The following is a 23731-nucleotide window of genomic DNA, read 5'->3' as shown; positions in this document are numbered from 1 at the left end:
CTGCTTTAATTAACGGTTTATTATAAACTGGGATTTTGAACATTATCCATGTCTCAGTAGTCTCCTGAAAAATATTTACTGACATTACATGAGTCCAGATCTCTTTATTCTTGCTGACCTGTTTTCTGCTTGTTTCCACTGCTAGTTTGACAGTTTATCTTACATTTGTGCTATATTATATTTTACACTTCAACCTGTTGCTGCTTTTAAATTAAGTTTACTAAAACTCTGTTTGAAGAGCTGCATTATCGGTTTATCAAATAATTTTACTGAATACATGAAAATCAATTTTTACCCAGCAAAGAACAAGCAAGGAGTTATTAATTATACGTCTATTAACTGCAAGCTACGTTGCCTTGCATCCTAATTTCTTCTGTTCGTCCTGTGTTTGCTCCGTATTTTGGCTGGTTTTTCCCTCAGTTTCTCTGCCAACTTCTTTCACTCCCTTAGCTCTCTCTGATGATGTTAGAGCTATAAAGAGTGTTTTTCTTGAAACTCTTAACTTTTAAAGCTTTCTTTGGAAAAAAATAATAATTTGAAAGTATGAGTTGCTGACATGTGATGTGGTGCCAGGAAGCAAGGTGGAATGGTGTAAAAGATTGCTGGGCTGCCCTCAGGTGCTCAGGGGGAACGTGTTCAGGCCCAGGAATGTGCAGGATGAACGGCATCAAAACAAGTCATAAGCACGTAGTTCTGAGGTCCACACATTCTTTGTTAATGTTTTAAAGCTTTCATTTACATGTTGCTAACGAGGCAGCCGGGACAAACCCCCGAAAGGGTGGCAGAATTCAAACAATCAAAGAAAAGAAGAACATGCATTTATATTTTACTGCTCTTGTCCTTGATTGCGCAAGAGGTGCAATGAAAGTCTGCGACATACTAATGAAAGCCTGAGTGTATGTGTGCGTGTGTCCATTATTATTATTATTATTATTATTATTATTATTATTATTATTATTATTATTATTATTATTATATAAGCAAAAAGAAAACACTTTTGAATGCATTCTGTGAAGGAGTGATGACTGAAAATTCAGCTTTAAACTTCTGCAAACTTAAGAAAAACAAGCTACTGGACTGGATGAGCATTTCCTTCTCTGACGTACGTGAGAACGACGGAAATGTTTTGAAACACTATATGTTCCTGTCGTCCACATGTGTGAACAGAGCCCACAGATAATGCAAATGTGAACTTTGTCAAGTACAAGGGAGACTACTATGTCAGCACAGAAACCAACTTTATGAGGCGAGTGGATCCGCAAACCTTGGAGACAAAAGAGAAGGTGGGTAGTTAAAAATTCAACAAAGTCTCTTTATGAGACAGAGAGCTGATAAGAAGTCAGAGACTCAAGAGAAATGTGACAAGCACGAAGGATGAAATGTGTTTTTTTTTATTTTTTTTTTTATTGTCATTTCATGGTTAGGTGGACTGGAGTCAGTACGTTGCTGTAAACTCAGCCACAGCACACCCACACTACGACCGTGAAGGAGCAACATACAACATGGGCAATTCGTACGGCAGAGATGGTGACCTAGTTTCCTGTTTGCATAACCTCCCATGTAAACCTGTCAATCTCAACATTAAAGTGAAGGAAGTGCTACTTTTTGAAAGATGCTTCTTTTCCTGCGTCACTACATCTCGCAGAAGCATTGATGAACCTTTTCACATCATGTGACGACTAAATTAAAAGTTCATTTACTTCTATTAGAATCTTATGCTATTGACCAACAGAGAATAATGTGTAATTGTAAATTGGAAGGAAGGTTATTTGTGAATTAACGAAATGCTTCGCAAGGAAAAATCTGACAATGTCAATATTGTAGCTGTCCTGTTTTGGGGGGAAATCTGTAGAATAAGGTTTTTGAATAGCTCAATCTCAGTCAGACTGGATGGGCAGCTTCTGTAAACATGAGGTTTTAAATCTTGCCACAGTTTCTTGGGTGAATTCAAGTCTGACCTTGGCAAAGGCATTTTATGCATGAATATGCTTTGCACTAAACAATTCCAGATAAAGTGTTGCTGAAAAATGTAAGTTTTGGTCAGAGAACACATTTTTTCCCACTTGTTTTCTATGTTCCCTACATAGAATGTGACAAAATGATATATAATTTCTCCAGGTTTTTTCTACACCATCATCCGCATCCCTCCTGCTGAGGAAGCGGCAGCAAAGGAGGACTCGGCAGACCTCAGCGGGGCCGAGGTGATCTGCTCCATCCCTGCAGCTGAATCCAGAAAACCTTCTTATTATCACAGCTTTGGTGAGACACACACACTTCGGGATGATAAGTAGTCACCTCTCTTTACCTAATCTGCAGCTTAGATGTGTAAAGAACTAAAATCAGTGACTACTGTTAAAGACATTGCTTCAATGACCCGTTCTGCTAAAATGAAACATTTGTATGGCTTTAATTATTCCATTTCTTATGTAAGTTCTTGTGTTCTCCTGTCACAGCTTCCTTTTTTCCAGTCACACTCTGTCGTTCTACCTCCGATTCACAGAAAAGCAACACCAATTTTATTCGTCTCCTTGAAAGTTTTAAAGTGCCTGGTAGATATATTTACGCCCCTTCAACCTCAAAAGGTTGAAATAAAGTTATTGTTTTTCTTGTCTGCGTTTAAAATAAAATTACAAATCATGTGGATGAAACTGAAATTGAAAATTTTTTTTGGCCTACATGACAACGTGGTGGAAAACCAGCACAACACAGCACATCACCCCAAAACTGAAAAAAACAAAACAAAACAAAACAAAACTTCCAGTTGTGATTTTTCTGTAAGGTGGTCCTTACAGAAAAATCTGTAAGGACCACAGTCAGTTTCAGTTTGACTGAAACTGAAAGTTTCAGTCAAACTTTCAGTCAAAAGTTTGACTGAAAGGGTCAAACTTTTGACCCTTTCAGTCAAAGGTTTGACTGAAAGGGTTTAATACAAAAAGTCTAACAGAGACTAGAGACTAACAAAAAAATAATCTATCCAGCAAGCATATGAACAGCAGAAAACTGGAATAAAACGAAAGGCATGTCAGATCAAAAAGTCACATAGAAGAGTGAAAATGGCATTCAGGCCTGCAGAAACAAATCACAGTGTATGACAGCCAAATGGCCAAAAGGCCCAGAAGCTTCAAAGTCACAGATTTGAAGAGGACTGCTAATTGATGATTTGTGTGAAACCTGGGAGGCAGCACCCAATTACAAAGAAGGAGGGGGCTGAAACAAAGCATATGACATTATATCTCTTAAAAACAAACATCGATTGGGATGTGGCAAAAACGCACGCTACTTTCCCCCCCCATTATCTGTTAGTTTCTTTTATTTGTAAAAACAAATGAAAACCAAGTAAAAAAAAATAAAAATCTTTTCACTTCAATTACTTTGTCGATTACATAAAGCCGTAATAAAGTGTTTAGAAGTTAGTGTGACAAAATGAAGGGTTTTTACATTTATAGCATTCGTTTTATGAATGCTATGAAGCCTTTTCTGCTAGACACTCTAATGCCTAAAAGAACTCGAAAAGGGACAATTTTTTTTTCCTTTTTTGGCTATATTCCAAACACGCAGCTTTACAAAACGCTCACGGTAATGTTTAGTTTATCTGGTTGTAGTTTGTGTTTACCCGTCTGCGTTGGCTTACCTTCCAATCCACACATCAACACTTACAAGCACTTTGCAGTTATATTTAGTGACTGTGCTCTTTGTTGGGAGTCCTCAACAAAAGAAAACAAAATTCAAGCAGCAAGAAGATTTGGGCTGGGAGAGTTAAACCCTCCAACAAACAAACGCATGAACACAGATCTCAGTAAACTCAGTAGCGTCAGAAGCTCAAAGCCCAGCATGGAGTCTCAGGCAGTGCGGAAAGTCGCTGCCGCATTTGAAAGACCATCGGCGGAGTAAAATGTGGAGGAGTCTGTTTTTTGATGGTTGCGCAGCGTATGATTGGACATTACAAGTCAGCTGATACCCATAGGGGCAACAAAGTAGCCATTAAAAATCAAGCTCTGGGCCAATGCCAGTCATCTAAAGCAAATAAGACTCCATTACTTGGCTGATTTAACACAGCGTTGCTCCATTTGTTCCCTGATCACATCTCGGTCTATATTTCTGGCGGACCACCCTGTCCCACCAGACTTCTGGGCACCGAGAAATCCCACATGTCAGGAAAACATTGTGCAGTTGTACAACAAAACCTAATATTACATTTGTCAGAGGAGTTCCAGGTCGTGTTCCAGCTCTTTTTTTATTTATTTATTTTGAAACGCTTTTGTCTGAACTTTTGCCTATGAAGTGAAAGATGGAAAATGTCATCGCTGGGACCAGAAATATTACATTTGCAAGCTGATTTTGATGCATGTGGCTTCCTCCAGTCAGAGAAGAAATAAGTTAACAGCATTAGATGGCTGAAGGGACCGAACAAAGTGCAGCTGCTTGTCGGTGTGTGTGCAGGTACGGAAGTCGTCGCAAAGATTGTTTTGATGGATCACAAGGCCCTGCTGTAATTGAGACCTGTTTTATTACATCTGGGTATCACTTTATCAGGATTAGTTACTCTTTTCAGTGACTTTTCTTTTAAATCTAAACAGTACCAGTCAGAGCTTTAACTACACTCATCATCAGCGTGAATGTGCAGTTGAGTTGGTCCAATTTGAGCAATTCTTTCGTGCACACTGGATTAGTAATGTAGCATAAATCTTTAATAATTAAAAAAAGAAACATTAAAATTAGTTTTTAAATAAAGTGTCCCAATATTAAGTCTCTGTAGTTGTCCATATCTCAAACAATAGATCAACTGTGCTGAAAATTAATTTCTAAGTCAGGAAAAAAAAAAAAAAAAATCTTAAACTGTTCTGCCAATTCTGATACTAAAAAAAAAAATTTTCTCAACACCTTGTAAAAATAATTTTGACCAAATTTTAGTGGTGGTATATGCATACAGTGTGACATTGAGTAGATTAAAGAAAACCGTCAATAAATTCAAACTTATTTAGCGTTATTGGTTTAAAAAGCACTGAAGATGTAAGCTCTGTTAAAGAATCTACCCCAAATTAACAGCTCAACATTTGCAGGTAATGACTATGTAATCCAGTCATTACCTGAATTTTATATCCCTTGTTATCTTTCATAAAAAGCTTGGAAAACTTTAATGCGCTATGTAAGAAACGAGCAGTTCTTCATCTTGTTCTTTCTCATGCATGCGTTTCCTCCTGTGTGTTTCCCGTTTCTCTCCAGTCATGTCTGAGAACTACATTGTGTTTGTGGAGCAGCCGATAAAGCTGAATGTGCTCAAGTTCATGCTCTACAAGATCATGGGAGAAAGTTTTCAAAAGATCCTGAGCTGGGAGCCACAGTACGGCACCGTTTTCCACCTGGTCGACAGGCACACAGGCCAGGTGCGTGACAACAGCGTCTGAGCTGCTGGAAACTGCTGGAAACGGCTTAAATAATCAAAAGGTCTAATAAATCGCTAGAGGGCAAACGGTTCAAGAAACGTTCTTCTTAAACTCTAAGCAAGGTGTGCGTGACATCTTTTGTTTCGTTTTTGTTAACTGGTATTTGTGCAATTTTAGACTTTAGAAAAGTTTTTTGTTTTTTTAAGTTCAGCTCAAGGGTTCTTGAAGAAACTTGGCTGAAGTTATCGTACAACAGCATCTGAAAAACATTCAGTAGCTTTATACTCATCAAAAAGGAAGCAGTTCCTCAAGTGATCTTTTTTTTTCTTTACAGTTTAAAAGATTTTTCAACTTAAATCCCAAAAAATTGAAATAAATGATAATTTTTCTTAAAAAATATGAAGGGATTTTAGAAACGACACAACCTCCTCTCTCCCCCTCCCCAACCTGTTGTTTAAGCAGTTTGGAAAGCCTAAACTTCTGTGTGTGATCGAATTCAACGAGTACAATGAAGTGCAATGAAACCCGCAGTCGCATGTAGCTGCTGAAAAAGCAATAACAAAAATTTGAAAGCCGTGCATAGATCTGTGCATGCACGATTACATTTTTTTCTTATTTGTTCTGATGAGGACACACTCGGATGCTGGAGCCTTTCCTCAAACATTGTTACTACTATCATTTTCTTCGTCTCATTACACAGAGCAACCAATAAACTCACAGAAAAAAAAAAGAAAAGAAAAGAAATTCTGAAAAAGTTAAGGTGCAGGAGAACATCTGCAGATGGAACTCATCTCCAAATATTTAGCAGAATCAGCTCACTGCCCGCCAACTTGTTTGTCTGATGGATTTTTACGTTGCTAGCGTTTCGTACTGTTCAGTGGTTCTAACTGGTCCAACAGGAGAGCAAAGTGAAATACCGAACGGCACCGATGTTCACGCTGCATCAGATCAACGCCTATGAGGACAATGGCTTCCTGGTGATGGACATGTGCTGCGGGGATGATGGCGATGTCATTGGAGAATTCACTCTGGAGAATCTGCGGCGGGAATCGGGAGACGATTTAGACAAGGTGGACTAAAGCCTTCCGTTGAAAATCTGAGCTCAGAGTTATGTGTTGAACTTTTTTTTTTTTTTCATTTTGTCACATAACAAACTTGAATATATTTTCTCAAGATTTTACACGATAGACAAGCAAAACATAACCTCCAAAGTCTTTTGTAACCTATGAAAGGTTTCCTGTAGCTCATAGTTCTCACTGCTTTATCACAACTAACCATGATAAATAGTTTATATCTGCAGTTTGAAGAAATGTGAAAAAAAAATCAAGAGGTGTGAATATGTTTGGAAGGCTTTTGTAATTAGCAACAAAATTAAGTTTTGTTTTTTTCAGGTTGTGTTTGTTAAAAAAAAAAAAACATTAAATATGCTTGTGTGTGTTTTTTTTTTTTTTAAGAAAAAAGGTTTCTGGTACTTTGAGCTTGTAAAGTGTCTGCTTTCAAAAGTGTGGGAGAGATTTGTTTTAATCAAGAAAAACTTTCATCAAACCATCAAAGTCTGTTTTTTCTTCAATTGTTCCCGAGTGTTATCATTTAAATAGCATCATTGTCCAAAGTAGCCACACGTTTTGCAGCTTTTCGTCTGTGATGTCTGACAAATGTTCTGTTTTTTAATATTTTTATTTATTTATTTTTTTTGCAGTTTTACAATTCCTTGTGCAGAAACCTCCCGAGGAGATATGTGCTTCCTCTGAATGTGGACGAACAAACTCCTCTGGACCAAAACCTTGTCACGCTGCCAAACTGTAAAGCCACAGCAAAGAGGACAAATTCTGGGGAGGTGGGATCCTACAGTATTCACTTCTCTGTATGGTCACTGCACTTCCAAAGTAATATGTTTAAGTGTAAAGAATCAGACCTATAATCATGATAAATACAGGCAATTCTCTCCCACACATTCCAAGCAATTACCCAGCATAATGAGATAAGCTACTTTCTGCAAGACAGTAATTTCATGACTTATCATGGGCGAAAATGATGTCCACCATGCAGTGAACAATTGCCATTTAATAGCTTCTCTGAACTCCCCACACACACACTCTCTCTCTTTACGCTCCGTTTTCTTATGGCACAATAAAGAAAGAAACGGTGATGTCCAAGTTGTCATGGCTACCTGAGCAATAGTTTTCTCAGTATTGGTTCTTAGACACTTTGTGTTATATTCACCTTTAAAAAAACGGGAATGTGTTGCTGATTTCCACTGAGAACAAATGAATATTGCATATTGTAGTTAATTGGAACCGCGTTTGTGCGGAAATGTGTATGTTTTTATTTGAGGGATGATTTACTGCAGGGATCCATTCGTCTTTAGCAGGCAAGAATTGAATTTTCAACATCCCCAGAGAGCAGTGTGATGTAAATTAGACCTTTTAGGGGGTTTGGTGGGGGGGAAAAAACCCTCCTCTGCATTAATTTCTGACCCAACAGGTTTACATGACCCACGAGGAGCTTCACAATGATGAGCTGCTGCAGTACGGTGGCCTGGAGTTCCCTCAGATCAATTACGACAAGTACAACGGCAGACCTTACCGCTACTTCTACGCATGTGGCTTTGGGCACGTCTTTGCTGACTCGCTGCTCAAGATGGACGTCCACACCAAGGAGCTTAAGGTGCCCTATTATCCAGAGACAACTTAGATAGAGCTCACGGCTAAATGCAGCAGTTTTACAAAAGAACTCTGTAAGCTGGATTTACAGCCTAAAACTGGCGCCGATAAAAGGTCTGCAATCCCCTCCCGCCCCCCTGTTTAGGTGTGGCGCTATCCGGGCTTGTTCCCGTCTGAGCCTGTCTTCGTTGCCTCGCCCGACGCTGCGGAGGAAGATGATGGAGTGGTCCTGTCAGTCATTATCACTCCTAGAAAGGTAATTTAACAAAAAACACCACTGACACAAACCACCAGCACTTATTGTCAACTTAAAGTGCCTCTCAAAAGCGTTTATAAACCTTTCACATTTTCTTTACGACCACAAAGTGCGATGTATTTTCGTAAGACTTTATATGACAGATTAAAATCACATATAGGATATACAGCAAATTTTCAGCTTCTCACTATTCGATCTGTTTACCTGAACTCGGAAAGCAGTATTTACCAACTGCACACAAGGGTGCTCTGGTCAAATTAGACCAAAACCGATCTTTATGGCTTATATACAAAATGTTATACTAACACTGCACATCACCCTGAACACACCATCCACACAGTGCAACAAAGATATGCAGCTGCAGAGCAGCAAAATGTGTTTCTGAAAAATATTGACTACGTATTTACACCGCATTTAAAAAAAAAAAATCATTTAACTTTTATCCTTTGCCTCTTTCTTCTGCTTTCTGTTGGTCTTTCATACAAGATCCACTGAAGTTTGTTGCTGTAATGTTAACAAAGGTTCCAGGGGTATGAATACATTTCCAAGGCAGTGTAAGTAGGTTTTATTCAAGTGATAATAAAAAACCTACTTTGTGAGGTGTGCAGAGAAACAACATTGTTAGCGAGTCTTTAAACTTTCTTTTTCCACTTATTCACCGTTGAAGGGAAAGATAAATCCACTGCTACTTTTAGTGAGACTGTGCTCCTTTTGTAACCCCTTTATTTATTTTATTTTATTTTATTTTTTTACGTATTGCATTTTATCTCCTCCTGCATCTGTTTCCAGGAGAAAAGTACTTTCTTACTCGTTCTGGATGCCAAGACCTTCACCGAGCTGGGGAGAGCCGAGGTCCCTGTCAGTATCCCATGTGGGACCCATGGCGTGTTTAACGAGACGGGCTAGACGTGCCACTGTTTGAAGCTCTACAGCAAAACCGCTGAAAGCAAACCAGCAAGAAATCCACTTTATCCACAGGATGGAATATTTCTCTTGATATCGCTGCCTATAAACATTCCTGTAGTGAAAAAGAAGGAGAAGACGTAAGACCAGGGGAAAACTGCACACTCATAGTATTTGTTTGTTCCTCTCTGAATGAGATTGATGCACTTCCTTGCTGCGTCTTGGTGTACCAGTTGGATGGTGATCTTTTAGAGACTTAAAGGCATTTTTTTTTCTAATTACTTTCTCAAAAAATTTGTAATGCCCCTTTCAGAAAAAGGACTGAGCACCTTGGACTTGAAAGTACTAGAAAACAATAAATTAAAATCAATATACACTTAAAAAAAAATCATTTTTTTTTCTTTTAAAGTGTTTTTGCATCACCACACCATCAGAAACACTATACTCCCATAGAGAAGAAAACAGCACTTAGGAAACAAAAATGCATCAGAGAAAATTCAATTTCTGTCGAAGTAATGTGATAAAAATGAACAACGTCTGAAACAGCTGCAAAACAAATGGATCTAACAGGTCAATAGCTTTCTGAGAGTCTAGTGGAGGTTGCATTATTCTGTGTTGTCTTACTGAAAACAACCCAAAACAAAGCTGCCGGACACATACGCATTGATATTTAGGGCCACATATGAGACCAACGGCAGCTTGTATTGAACTGTGAGCTGAGCAAAAACACATGTTCAACCTGTAATGACAAGTTAAAGGTGTTGCCCTTCAAATCCTCTCCTGGATTGACTTTATTGATATTTTTTTTAAATTCCTACAGTGACTGGATTAACTGATTTGAAGCGACTCTTTGTTCTTTTCAGGCACTTTGTGAAAAAGCCGAGAGGTTTGAAAAAATGTCAAGTCTCGTAAATATGGATATTTTATGGCTTATGCATTTGCAGTGCTTTGAAAGTGACTATAAACCAAGGGATTTTTGATAAGTTTTAAATATGTCTCAACTTTAGATGACTCAAAATGAAAGAGGTTGTGCAGAGGTTTCATGTTTAGCCTGTCCCTATTACTCCTCACTAATTGAAACGGGATGGAAAAGAGCCATAATGCAATATTTAGATTAATTACCAATTACATGGCAGCTCCATATTATCCTAGGGAATTAACAAAACTTCTGTTTTTTTGTCATTATTCTCTTCTCCAGCTTCGTGTCCTGATAAATTTACTTTATGGGTCTCCCATGACACAAATTAATTTGTTCACAATTCTTGATCTAATCAATCATGCTTACCTTCTGTGAGTGTTTGGCTGCTTGTGTGTAAGGGATGGTTTTCTGTGTATCCATCCCTAGACTGTTGCTAATGTGAGGTTGGGTCATATTGGTTAACGGTACCAGGAGGAAAACCCAGAAATCAAGCTTATTTTGGTGTGTTTCTGGATACAGAGTCATGTTAATATCTGATCCATCGCAGATTTGTTCTGCGTTTCCTATTTTGTTACACTTAAATGTTTCAGATCATCAGATGAAGTTTAACATAACAAAAATAACATGCAGTTTTCGAATGCTATTTATTTTTTTAAAGGAAAGAAAGCCACCCAAAACAAGCAATCTCTGTGTGAAAATATATAAATAAATGTGTTCGCCAAGCCCTGTAAGTAGTTGTGCCATCAAGCGCTTGTGCAAAGTGGCAATAAGTCATTCAGAACCTTGTGAACACTTTAGTGATCATTTCTCGCTGAATTCTTTCTACTCGACTACGTCGTTTAAAAACATGAACAGCTGATCTGCATCCAGACTCGGATTAGACCTTTACAAAATGTTTAAGTCCCTTGGAAATTGACTTTGTGGAATCAGAATCTGAATTCTTCTTTTTGCCACTGTGCACAAAAGAAAGCGCAACAAAATAATTATAATACTACTACTACTAATAATAATAATAGCAATCCTTTGTATCACTGTCCTGCTACATAATCCAAATATGGTTTGGTGGGTTGTCCACTCCTGGGAAGGTTCATGACTTCTTAATTTTTAGACAATGGCTTTTGTTGTTCACTAGAGTCAGATAATAACCATCAAATCATTTGGGGACAATCGGTCGAATAAAAAACAACAACCAAAAACATACACCACCACTATTTAAAGCAGTATATAAGAAAAGGACACAGATAGAGATAACAGGAGTTGACGTTCCTTAAAATGAGCCTCATTTCCTCGTGCATGTCTAGATATGAAAGGGCGTGACTGCAGCTAACGGTTAACCTGAGTTATACTACAGAACAGGCTAATTTCAGTGGCTTGTAGTTACATGTACATATGACATGGCTGAGCTGTTTCATATCTTATTCTGTTTGCACAGCAGAAACAAAGCAGACTTCTCAGTCGTTGAGTTATCTTTCTATCATTGGTGTGAAACCATTCCAAGCCCCTGTAAATGTCTTTAATTAGAGCCAATCTCAAGTCAAAAATAAACGCTGGCCTTTTTTAGTCTTGACCACAGTATGAGACGCACTCTGAAAGTGTTTCTGAGAACATTTTAAACGACACGATTGTCAGTCATGCTTTCAAGGTGACAGTTTCAGACTGACTAAGCTTTTATTTGACCCCTGAGAGCAAGCCTGAGCTCCATGGCAGCTCTCCAGCTGTTATTGCTTTTAGCCTTAACTTTGACAACTATTTGAATGATTATTTCATTATTATACTGTGAATTTTTAATGATACCATGTATATTCAGCATATTAGCCACACTTCTCTGAAGCTGACTGTGATTACTCTCAATAGTGAGAACAATGGGTTCCATATCTGGCTTTGTAATCCCCGACTGTCACAGCTTTGTGCCATCTTATTTTGACACAGTTATCTGGCATATGTTTGTGGTGCAACCGTCTCTCTCCACTGCACATAAGTATGCCTATTAATTGAAGAGTATGCAAGTAGGGGAGTCATGTAAATGTGTGAGTGTGTGTGTTTCCCTCGGGGGTTTTTTCTAATTGCGCAAGTAGAAAAAAAAAAAAACCCTGCAAATGTATAATGTAGTCAAAATGGGGTGTTTAAATATCCTCAGAGATCATGAATTGTGCAAGTCAACAGAAATGAAGTCTGACCTTGGACCTGACAGGGAGAAAAATGAGTTGAGAAAAGTATTCATTATAGCACTATTTTGGAAATAGAGGAAAAAAGGGTTTGATTCAGGAGTTTCAGCTGTTAAATAATAATAAAAAAAGAAAACGGAACTAGATACTTAGCATGTATATCCCTAAACTCTTCTACCCTACAGTGTTAAAATTAGAGCAATGCATCAATGTATAGACATCTCATGTAGTCTGTATGAATACCATACACTGCAGTCCTGAAATATTCATTCCCCTTGAACTTCTTCACAATGTGTTATGCTAAAGCCACAAACTTCAATGTGTTGTACTGGAATCTTGTGTGATAGACAAACTCTGACATAATATTCTAATTCCAATTATTTTTACAATTGGAATTGGAATAAAAATCATACTTGTTTATATACTTGTTTATATATATATATATATATATAAAATACCTTTATTTTGATTTCCCAATTGCCTTCAGAAGTCATCTCAACGGTAAAGTTAATCAGAATCTGTGCGTGATTTAATATCAGTATGAATGCAGCTCTTCTGTGAAGGCCTCAGAGGTTCGTCGGAGAACGTAAGTGAAAGTGAAAACATAACCTTGTTAAGACCAGGGAGCATGATAAAATGTCAAGGATTCCATTGTGGAGAAGTGCAAAGCAGGGTTAGTTTATAAAACTACATCTCTTGCTTTGGTTATCTCATGGAGTTCTGTTCAATTCATCATGGGAGGAAAATGAATGCTGTCGATTATCGTCCCCAAGGCGAAACCTGGTGCTGACAGCACCACGCTGTGGATATGGTCCGCTTCAGGGAAGTTGGTCGTTCTTGATGCCAGGATGGACCTGAACACAGCACAGCTTAGAAGAAAATCTGCTGAAGTCATAAAAAGACTTGAGTGGTGTGGCAGTCCATCCATTCTAGAAAAACATTTTTTTAAAAATCACAGCTTTTCTTTCTCTTCCTTGTTATGCACCACATTATGTGATTGTAATTCACATAAAACATATGGAAAACATATACACAATAACGTGAAAAATATCCCTGGGGTATAAAGACTTTGTTCTTGAATTTCAAATGTGTGACTTTCAGAGATAAGCACCTCTGCTTCTGCACGGCGCAGGACTAGACCGTACCCGTCACTGCAGCACTACTCCACGACATTTAGAGGATATTCATGATGGTGGGACGACGCTTTACACAGTGCTCATAATGCAGCGACTTCAAACTCAGGGGACAACTACAAGCCAGGGCCAATATAGGCAGAATGAGGCTGATGCTGGCATTATAATGGCGAGCTCTTTTCCCTGTTGGACGACAGCCCAGGCTGACAGTCAAACGTCATTATGAGCTGGTGGCCGTGCAGTTTGTCACTGTCATCACTTCCAAATGGAGACTTTGTTTTCAAGATTTGTAAAGATTTATGACATTCTGGGCAGGATTTAAGCAACGATGTGCGACAAAGTCATTTTGTCTGATGCAAAGCCACGCTGAAAAATGGCAGATTCAGCTGGTTGCGGGCTTTCCTATTTCCTCTGAGCCAATATGCGCTCTATGAAATGAGACATTGTGTTCGTTTTTTTTTTTTTCTTTTCATCATTTTACTGATGTGTGGGAGCACAGATGAGATATGAAGTGCTTGGTTATTATCAAAATGAATTGTGACATTCTCATCTTTACTGCTGTCTCCACCTTTGAACTCTAGGCCTAAAATAATTTGCAGATGCGGGCGCGGGGGAAAAATCCTGATGTTAGCCTGAAATATCAATGCAGCAAATGCCCTTGCCAAATTCCTTGAAATAAAATGGTTACTACTTTACAGGATGTTGAATGGTTTTGGGTTAAGTCTCCACAGAGTAACCTGTAAAGGCATTAGAACTCTATTTGGACTTTTTCACGTTTTCTGACGATGCTTGCAACCATTGACGTTAATGAATTTTAAAGGGATTTTGAAATAATACTAACAAAGTAGAGCACATTTTTATTGAAATGGAAGAAAAACAACACAATATTATTTCTTTAAATTAAAATTCTGAAGTGTTGCATGCATTTGTATTTATGTTTATTGCTGGGTCCATACTATGGAGAACCGCCTTTCGTCTTTTGAATCTGCAGGCTGACGTCTTTACCCATGCTTCTTTACAAACCATATGAAGCTCAATCAGATGAAGACGTAGGGCATCTGTGAATAACAATTCTCAAGCCTTGTCCCAATATTCTTATTGGACTTAGCTTTAGCCTTTAGTTGGCTGATTCCATCACATGAATATGATTTGATCAAACCCATCTATTGTATCTCTGACTACATGCTTAGTGTTTGTACTCTATGAACCTCCATCAAGGTTTTAAGTCTTTTGCAGCATCTAACAGCCTCTTAATTGTCTCATAAACTCTGACCAGCTTCCCTGTTCATGCTAAAGAAAAACCTCTACAAAATGATACCAATATGCTTCACTGAGGGAATAGTGTGGACCATTGGGTGACGAGCAGTGTAGACAAACAGTCTCATTATTCCAGAGAACTACTTCCACATGTTTGCAGCAGCAAACTACAAACAGACCTCTATGTCTTTCTTTCAGCCATATTCTTGCCTCTTTTCCATAAAAGCCAGACTTGTAATATTTGTCAGGCAAAGCAGGGCTTCTGTCATCTATGAATCTCTGTAGCTCCTCCAGAGTTACCATGGGCCTCTTGGCTGCTTCTCTCACTAATCCCTTCCATACCCAGCACGTCTGTTTAGATGACAGTGTGTGCAGTTCTGGTAAACGCTTAGATGACGGATAGAACAGAGCTCTGTTAGATGTTGAAACCGTGGGACATTTTTTTAATAACCTAACTCTGTTTTAAACTTCACGACAATTTGAACATTAACAGAATGTTTTTTTTTTGTTTTTTTTTTCCTTTCCCTTAAACTTCCAAATGCAGTGTAATCAAAGATAAACATCAGGGGCCATTTGAGGTCACTTTTTCACATGCCACCGTCGCACCCCCTCACATCCATCTCTCTTTCTCTCTCTCAGCAGGAAAAGTACAACATTCTGTAGGGCAACATTTATTATTGGGCTTCTGTGGGAACCGTGTGCGCCGCGATTTCCAATGAGAACTCCTTCTCACAGCGCCATCTGCTGGATCAGCGATGCATTCTCCCCCCCGTTCCCCTCTCCCCTCCCTCCTTCCTTTATAAAGTGTTGTGGATGCCTCGACACGCGTGCAGTCAGTGAAAAAGACGCGTTCGCTCCTTCCACAGGAGCGCACAGCTTTGAGAGGAACCCAGTGGAGGGAGAGAAGGGGAGAAAACAAGTCATCGGGTTGTAGCACTTTCAGACGAGTTCTTTCTACCTCCTTTAATGTGCTGGCATAGATAACAGATTTTTTCTGTAAGGCACTTTGGGAACTGTTTGTGGGACAAACTGCCTGCAAGGGGGGCAAGAAAGGCGGCCAGACTGAGCCCATAATGCGGACACATCACGTCTCAGTAGTTTGTCGGTATGAACGCAGCGCAGCGGACCCCGAGAAGCAGCTTTCATGGATTCACTAGCTGACTGCATTTAATTTCTTTTTCATTTTTTCCCCGAATCTAAGGGAATTTTTTTTCCTGACTTGTTCAGTAAAAGCAAAAGCAAAGGATTGTGGATTTTCCATCTTTTTGGGCGTCGAGGATATATATATATATATTTTTCCTTTTCTATTGGGGGATGTGTATTACTTTTGGAATAAATTAGGATATTTATTCTTGTGCTTTCCTCAGTTAGACTTTGTCAAGAATCTGGAGAAAGGAATAAACCTTTGAAGAGCTGGAGATATTAGTCTAATTGGAGTCTTAACAATTTCAACATGAAGTCTGGCACACTGTGGATGTGCTTCTGCGTTTTTCTTGTGCTCTTAGGTAAGAAGTATGGCATTAAATGTTATTGGTCTTTTTCTGTTTTGAATTTCCTTAGTAAATCTCAAAAGCGTTATAGTTGTAAGAGATTACCGTCACTTTGATCAAACTAGAAGTATCTGTCAGTCCAAAGTTAATGTGCTTGTTGTGAGCCACGGAATTCTAATGGCAAAAGCTGATCGACTCAGTTATATAATGACTGATGTCAATTACAGCAACACATTACAAATACACGCAATTTGAAGCAGGTGAATGCTGAAGCAGCTCAACTTGAACTTTTTATCCCACAGAGATTCTGCGACGGACATAAGGAGGTTAAATATTCTTCTTATTTTAACAACGAACTGTTTCGTATGAATTCAAAGCAAAAATATGCAAGATTGTTTCATGCAATACGTTTTTGTCTCACTGTTTACCACCTCTAATATATTTAGAATAAACACAATAGTTGTGTTCACCTATTAAAATCCTGTAACTGACGAATGACATTTTTTCTACTGAACTTTTATGTAACATTGGCTTTGCACCCAGGATCGATACAGCACACCCTTAGCTCTCGGTTGCTCAATTCACAATGTCATCACAAGGGGTCTCTCTTGTCATTTCACCAAAACTGTCTGCACTTCGTTTGCCTGTAAAGGTGGGTTCGCGTCCTGAGTCTTGTAAAAGTCAGACAGACTCTGCTCCTTCCGAGGATCACTGTGTTGGAAATGACAACAATTATTGAATTGTTGTCAGTTCAATAAATAACAGCAACAATGTTTTATATGAGATATTAATTAATTTCAGGTATGACATGAATAGATTAAAAAAAAACGTTTCTGAGTTACGTTGTGAGATTTAAAAGCCTTGGAGAAGTTTAAATTTTCCTAATGTTTACATGAGGTGGGCATGGAAGTGCCTACCAGCACTAAGGTATATCGAATACATTTTTCTCTGCTAAGGGTTCAAAAGTGCTGATATATGTATATATATATATATATATATGACAGTGGCCTGATTGTGACTGATCATCAGCCACAATCAGAATAACTCCCATATTGTTCACCTTTCTGCTTCAAATAAACCTTCTCCTCCATGTCTAGGTTCTTTAGAAGGCTCTTCGGCTGTTTTAGTGCCCATGGTGGCCAATGAATCCCAAGGATCTCCAGGCACCAGGTCTACACGTGAGGCTCAGTCACAGTGGGTAGACTGCATCCAGGCCAGTGAAATGTGCAGCCAGGATTCTCGCTGCAGCCCTCGGTACAGAGTGATGCGCCAGTGCCTCGTGGGCAAGGAGAAGGATGCCATGCTGGATAACAACCGGGACTGCAAGGCTGCCCTGGAAGTTCTGCACAATAGCTCTCTGTATGACTGCCGCTGCAAGAGGGCCATGAAGAATGAGCTGCAGTGCCTACAGAACTACTGGACCATTCATATGGGCCTCAATGAAGGTAGGGAGCAGATAGAGCAGATAGGATTAGTCACTTTAGAAAAATAGCCATATGCTCATTTTGGCATCATGATAAAACTAGCTGTTGTTTCTGTAAAGCTTTAACCTCCATCGGCTTGTTTCAAACAGTTTCGGTCTTTAGTGTCTCTCAGCTCGCCTCCTTCTATGCCCCCTCTGTGACTGGCTGTGAATTCAGCGAACCTCATCAGTCATCTTATAACTAAGGATGCTCTGAAGGGCTCTTCACGAGCCTGATGGTGAAATACTAAATAACATGCCCACGACAACACACGTGTTTGCTGGTGCAGTAAATTATCTGGGAGCATACACGTATAATACACTGTCATTAATAATATGCACATTTTTGCTTTATAGCATCCCAGAGTTCTCCAGCATCATTGTGTGTTCTGAGGAAAGTAAAGCATAATGTACTCTCTCACGTCCTCTTATTGTGCTACTCTGAACCCCCCCCCACACCCCCAAATGAAAACCACATGTTTTGCAACTTTCCTCTGGTTCAAATATAATGGAGGTGTAATGGGATTACATTAGGTGGACCTGTTATTGGTTTTTACCTAAAGTGTTCCATTTTACCTTGTAATTGGGTTACGGTTGTAGAGCACAGGCGTCCCTATGTGTCCACTTAACCAGTACAGAGGATTGCACTCTGGAAACATTGTAACCTACTGTTTTTTATCCTGCTTCTCATTTAAGAGCAGATGGCAGCTTGAACCTCTGTCACTGTACGTATGCCGTCACCTTTTTAGGCACACCTTGCTAACACCAGGATTAATGCCCTTTTGCCCACATAACTTCCTTATTTCATACAGTTTTTGGAGATTTGTCAACTGCACATCCTTGATGAGAATCTCCTCTTCCCCTGCATCCCAAAGGCATGCTACTCCATTGAGGTTTGATAACTGTGGAGGTTTGAGATGGCTTGAGCTTTGTGAGGGAGCCATCAGAGGACGGCTGTCGTACAGAGATGGAGACTGTCAGCACCATTACTCAGGCTGTGGCGTTTACTTGTGGTGTGTGTTGATGCTCAATTACTACTAAAACAATCCAAAGTGTGCCAAAAAGTATTCCCCACACTATTTGACCTACAGCTTGAACCTTTGATACAAGGAAGGACGGGTCCACATGTCCATGTTTTTCATGCCAAATTGTGATCTACAATCCCAGTGTTGCAGCTGAAACTGAGACTCATCAAACGAGGCAAGATCTTTTGATCTGTTTGTCCAATTTTGCTAAGTCAGTGGGACTTCGTGCCCTACGCCTATCTGACAAGAGTTGCACCTTAGTGTGGTCTTCTGCTGCTGTAGCCCATCTGTCTCATGCTTTGACCTGTAGTGCATTCAGAGATGTTGTTTTGCACACCTTGGTTTTAAAGAGTAGCTGCTTGTTCTCTGTTGCTTTTCTGTCATCTTAAATCAGTCTACTCAGTCTCCTCTGACCTCTGAGACATTTTTATCCAGATAACAGCTGGCCATTTGATATTTTCTCCTTTCTGGAGCCCCCTCTGCCATTGAGCAAGAATTTCTGAAAGCCCAGCCTGTCTGGCACCAAGAACCATGCCATGCCCAGAGCATCTTCACCACAGGAGAAGATGCTTTGGGCATCCTTAATGCCTGAATGCATTTAGTTTCTGCCAAGTGATTATGTGATTAAGATATTTGTATTAAGATGGAATAAAACCGGTGTATCTAATAAAGTGTCCAGTAAAAGAGTATATTTAGACACAGAAACTTAATATATGCAGACGTTCCCGCAAGGATATCTGACAAAACTAGCTCTGTTAGAGAGGTTGATGAGTACAGCCTAAAAGACTGGTAACCCTGACTCAAGACTAGCATTTTTGTGATGCTTGTATGTGTGTGGCCTGAGTGTCTGTGAATGGTATCAAGTGACACTGTCAATTTGGATGACATAATGCACTCAGCTGTTTTGACATAAGGGGTAATGGTGGAAATGTCGCAGAGCCCCTGAGTGTTCTGGACTCATGTTTGGTGATCCGTGAAATGATTCACCACGCTGATTGCTCATAGCACCAGTTACACTTCGATAGACAGAAGACAGCAGCGGCTTCCTTGACGTAAGCGCAAAGCAAAGACAGTGACATGGATGCTCCCCAGGCTTTATGTCTTTCATATCTTTCGCCTCGTTTTTTTTACTCTGAGTAATGATCAGCAAGTCATTTCTCCAAACACTCTCCTTCGTTCCTCTAACATGTACGGCGGTAGTCGGGGCGCTTGTGCATGACTGTGTTGTGCAAGTCGTCCGGGCTGTCAAGCATCTTTATGTGCCGCACGCTCTTTTCTGCGGAAAACTCCTCTGCACTGGCCCATTTTGGTCGTGTCAGTCCTCAGAGATAAAACCCTCTTAAACGCATATGAAAAGCTGTTACAGTGCAGCTTACTCTAATCACAATCCATTGTGCAAACAAGCAGACTTGGGTTAGTGTACAACATCTATCTAAAGCCAACAGCAAAGAATGAATATCTGCAGACCATTGTAAAATGATATTTCCACCACTTCTGTGGAAAAAGACATGCTCAGATTTAATATGGATTCAAGATATATGCAGATATTGCAATGTGAGTTTGGTATTTATTCCTATTAGAAGATGACAAGTGTGCAAGATGGAAAAGTAGAAGTAGTGAAGCTTTAACAGGCAAAAACAAGAAGAAAAGCCTTTGTAATTTCTACTTCTGCTTTAGGATTTGTGCAAAAGACTTCCAGTCTCAACCTGTGGGTGCTTTGTAATGGCTTGTGTCAACGTTTGGACTCATGAACAAAGTGGAACTGATAAAACATGCAGCACTAAAAATATAAATGCTGAAAGCCAGATGAACCAATAATATTTAGTCCTGCTCTCACACCTAATGTTTGATATCTCATCACACCAGGCTTTTGAACATGCTTGAAGTTGGCACTTAAAATGAGACATCAGTTACTTGAACTACTGACTAAAAAGCACATAAGCAGTTGTAAGGTTGTAATAAACTTTCACTGCATCACTGATCGGTCAGTTTCTGTAGAAAATGTAGATCCAATTTGGTTTGATTATGGGAGCATCTCAATAAATGAGAACATTGGTATAAAGTTAATTTATTTTAGTAATTCAATTTAAAAAGAGGAACGTTATGTTATTTCTGTTCATTTGGATGATTATGGCTTTGAGCTAATAAAAATCAGAAATTCAGATCGGAAAAGTAGAACATGACATTCACCAAAAATGTTAATAATCTAATGAAATGGCAAAGTTGTGGCTTATGAAATCACATTGACTTGACAGCAGTCCAGCTGCAAGATCAACTTAAACCAGAGACTTAGATTTTAAATGAACTAGTTGTTAGTTGCCCAAAGTTTTATGATCAGAAAACCTAAAATGTTAATTTCTTTTGAAAAAGAAAAGCAAAGACTTTTACTGTCCAGTGTGAAGTTAACAAATCAATGCACCTGAAATATAATGCGTAACAATGTGACTGTGCATGCATCTGTCATAATGACAGCAACTGGAAATATATTCAGGAGATAGACTTCAGCTTAGCAAGAGATAGTGGAGTTTTAATTTTGTATGGTCTTCACTCAGTATTCACTGCTGACATGTTGTAGATCAACTCACTGAAGTGCATGTTAGATTAGACAAAATGCGCTTTTGTTTGATGGACCAATTTTACCCCTTAAACTATGAAAGAAGCTGTTATCCTGTAACAAATTATTTATCGTGAAAGTTACAAGATGCGGAAATATGACTGATTTTTTATTTTTATTTTTTTCATTTCGAGAATGCCATAAGCATTCCTTTGTAATCCTGGGAACTGAGACTGTCATAGCGAGGCAAAGCATTTTTCATGTCTCAATGAAAAATTATTTTCTAAATATCATTCCAAGTCTTTAAGAAATTCAAAAGCACGACTTGTTCAGATTTGCTTTAATCCAGCTTACTTCAGCTGTTGATTTTTAAGCACATTCTCATACAGAGAAAATAATGATGTGTGAAGAGCAGAGTTCTTGTCTCTGCTAGATTTAATTTGACAACAAAAGAAAACATGAGACGGGGCAAAGCTTATCCATTAAACCTTTTTGTTAAATAAACTGCATGACATATAATTCTCACTGCTCTCAGTCTGATAACTGAAAATGTCACACATATTTAAAAGTAATTTGTCGTCTGCTTAGAGCCTTAAAAGTCAAGTATAGCCGCATTTAGTGGAAGTTGCCCTGGTGGAAAGGATCTAGAGCTTCAAATGACATTCATACTTTAATAGCAAACAAGATATTTCAGGTCCAACATGCAGAGTTTCAGATATTTTCATTAGCAAATTTGACACAAGGAACGTCCAGATTCAGGTTTTTCATTCTTGATATGTATTTGTGTCATTCGAGAATGGCCATTTGCTAATACTAATTCCTTTCTGCGACTTCATTAAATCAATCACGTTTGCATAAAATAAACACACTGCAATAAATCAGCATTACATGATCTACATTTTTATTTTGATTGTGTGGCACTTATCTCACTTCAGGACACATCAGTATCATTTGCCAGCAATATTCATTTTGTTGCAACCATAATTGTTGCAGGTCAGCCCTAGGCTATGTTTATATGAGACCTCTGCCTGGAAACTGAATACGCTGATTGGGAAAAACGCCCCACGTTTAGACGGCACTGCCAACACACCTCGAGTCACCTGTAGCTTTCATGCCAGGCCACTCGATGGTCCCGTGATTTTTAGCACGTCATCAAACGTGCATTCGTTTTGATCCTTTGCTTACACCTCACTTAAAAGTGGACTTCTGGGGAATTTGGCGCTTAGGCAACATTACCTAGGAGATCAGCTGGATTGCTCGGCAGAGAGTGTTCTTATGGAACAACTGCGACAACTGTGTCTTATTCGGTTCCAGAAATGAATTATGCTTGAGCATGTCAGTAAAAAGAATGATTAGTGTTCCAGTGTTCTTGATCACTATTGTCTCCACAAAGGCAGCTGTCCATTGGCTTTAAAATATTCACTAAAGAGGCCGTTACTGCCAGTCTTTAAATCATTACTGTTGATGACCTGCTAATTGTGTTTTCTAACACAAAGTGTCGGCTGAATTCAACGTGGCGCCGCATCCACTCTTGATGGATAACGGGTGATTTCTGCTGTGAAGTGGCTGGTGTGAGGCAGTGGGGTCTATATAGCAGCTCCAAGCCAAGAAGTAATTAATAAGTGAGAAATATTGGCTTTTTGAGGGATATTATATTGGTGGCTGTATTTCATTTTCAATTGTGCCCCGGGTCTCACGTGAATATGGTCTTGTAGGTTTGCAATGGAATTGGCCGTTTAAACGATAAGCTCCCCACCTCCAACATGTGTTATTTTATAGTTGCTGCTCAGAAATACGAACCTGGGTCTCCAAGCAGGAATTGGATATCTTGCATGCAGAATCTTTTAGAGCAGCTTAATTAACTGGGCAAACTTTGACTGTTGAAATAAAAAGGAAAAAAACCCTTTTGTGCTTGTATAAATCCCTTAGAATAAAGTCGAATTGATTTGAGTGAGTCTTTTGTTTTTGTTGACATCAGCACAGTAAAGATGTTGCTGGCCCGCTATGCCGAACCAAGTTACATAAAATGGATAAAATGTTTTGAACGTTATTAGGAAGGGAAAATTTGTAAATGAGACAGTGAAGAAAAGCAACAAGACAGTGAAAGATGGGGGTTGTTAAATAAAAAAAAGGATAGAAATGACAGAGAGATGCAAGTAAAAGCAAAGAACATAAGAATGAAAAGAGTTTAAGAAATCTTTGGAGAAAATTACAGAAAAAAAAGTGAGATGGGGTTGCAAAAAGTGTGTCGTATTCCAGGGTGAAATCATCATTACTATGAGCAATGGTAGCAGTCACTGGTCATTACCTTAGCCATCCACTGTCATAAGCAGAACATTTTCCAGCCTGCCCTGCATGTTAGGGCACACAAGCTCAGCAGGGGGAACAGGCTCCTGCATGCTGAATATGTCCTCCGTGTTTTTCCCCCCTGTCCCTGCATCCCATCTGGTACACACCAGGTGAATATATCATCATATGGAGGAGGGACATGCCGATAGCCTCTGGATGTGATCAATAGGA

At 39.1% G+C, this 23731-nt stretch overlaps 2 protein-coding genes across 2 annotated transcripts in view; both read left to right on the top strand.

The window, feature by feature from the left end:
- The first annotated feature begins 1108 nt into the window (after positions 1–1108).
- LOC103147097 (beta,beta-carotene 9',10'-oxygenase-like) lies at positions 1109–9586 on the top strand. Its single transcript, XM_016677110.1, has 9 exons — positions 1109–1283; positions 1425–1527; positions 2119–2259; positions 5224–5384; positions 6284–6454; positions 7084–7221; positions 7869–8051; positions 8193–8303; positions 9093–9586. The coding sequence occupies exons 1-9, from the start codon at positions 1242–1244 to the stop codon at positions 9207–9209; spliced, it is 1167 nt and encodes a 388-aa protein (XP_016532596.1). The 5' UTR covers positions 1109–1241; the 3' UTR covers positions 9210–9586.
- Positions 9587–15489: 5903 nt separating this feature from the next.
- Positions 15490–23731, top strand: part of LOC103145526 (GDNF family receptor alpha-2) — a 68913-nt gene continuing 60671 nt past the window's right edge. Inside the window, exons 1-2 of the mRNA XM_007562971.2 lie at positions 15490–16185; positions 17268–17615. Coding sequence (XP_007563033.1) covers positions 16134–16185; positions 17268–17615 — 400 coding nt within the window. The 5' untranslated portion in view covers positions 15490–16133. The remainder of the gene's footprint in view (positions 16186–17267; positions 17616–23731) is intronic.

This window comes from Poecilia formosa, unplaced genomic scaffold, assembly GCF_000485575.1.
Source record: "Poecilia formosa unplaced genomic scaffold, Poecilia_formosa-5.1.2 Scaffold5, whole genome shotgun sequence".
Taxonomy (NCBI): Eukaryota; Metazoa; Chordata; class Actinopteri; order Cyprinodontiformes; family Poeciliidae; genus Poecilia; species Poecilia formosa.
This window is presented reverse-complemented; position numbering and strand designations above follow the sequence as displayed.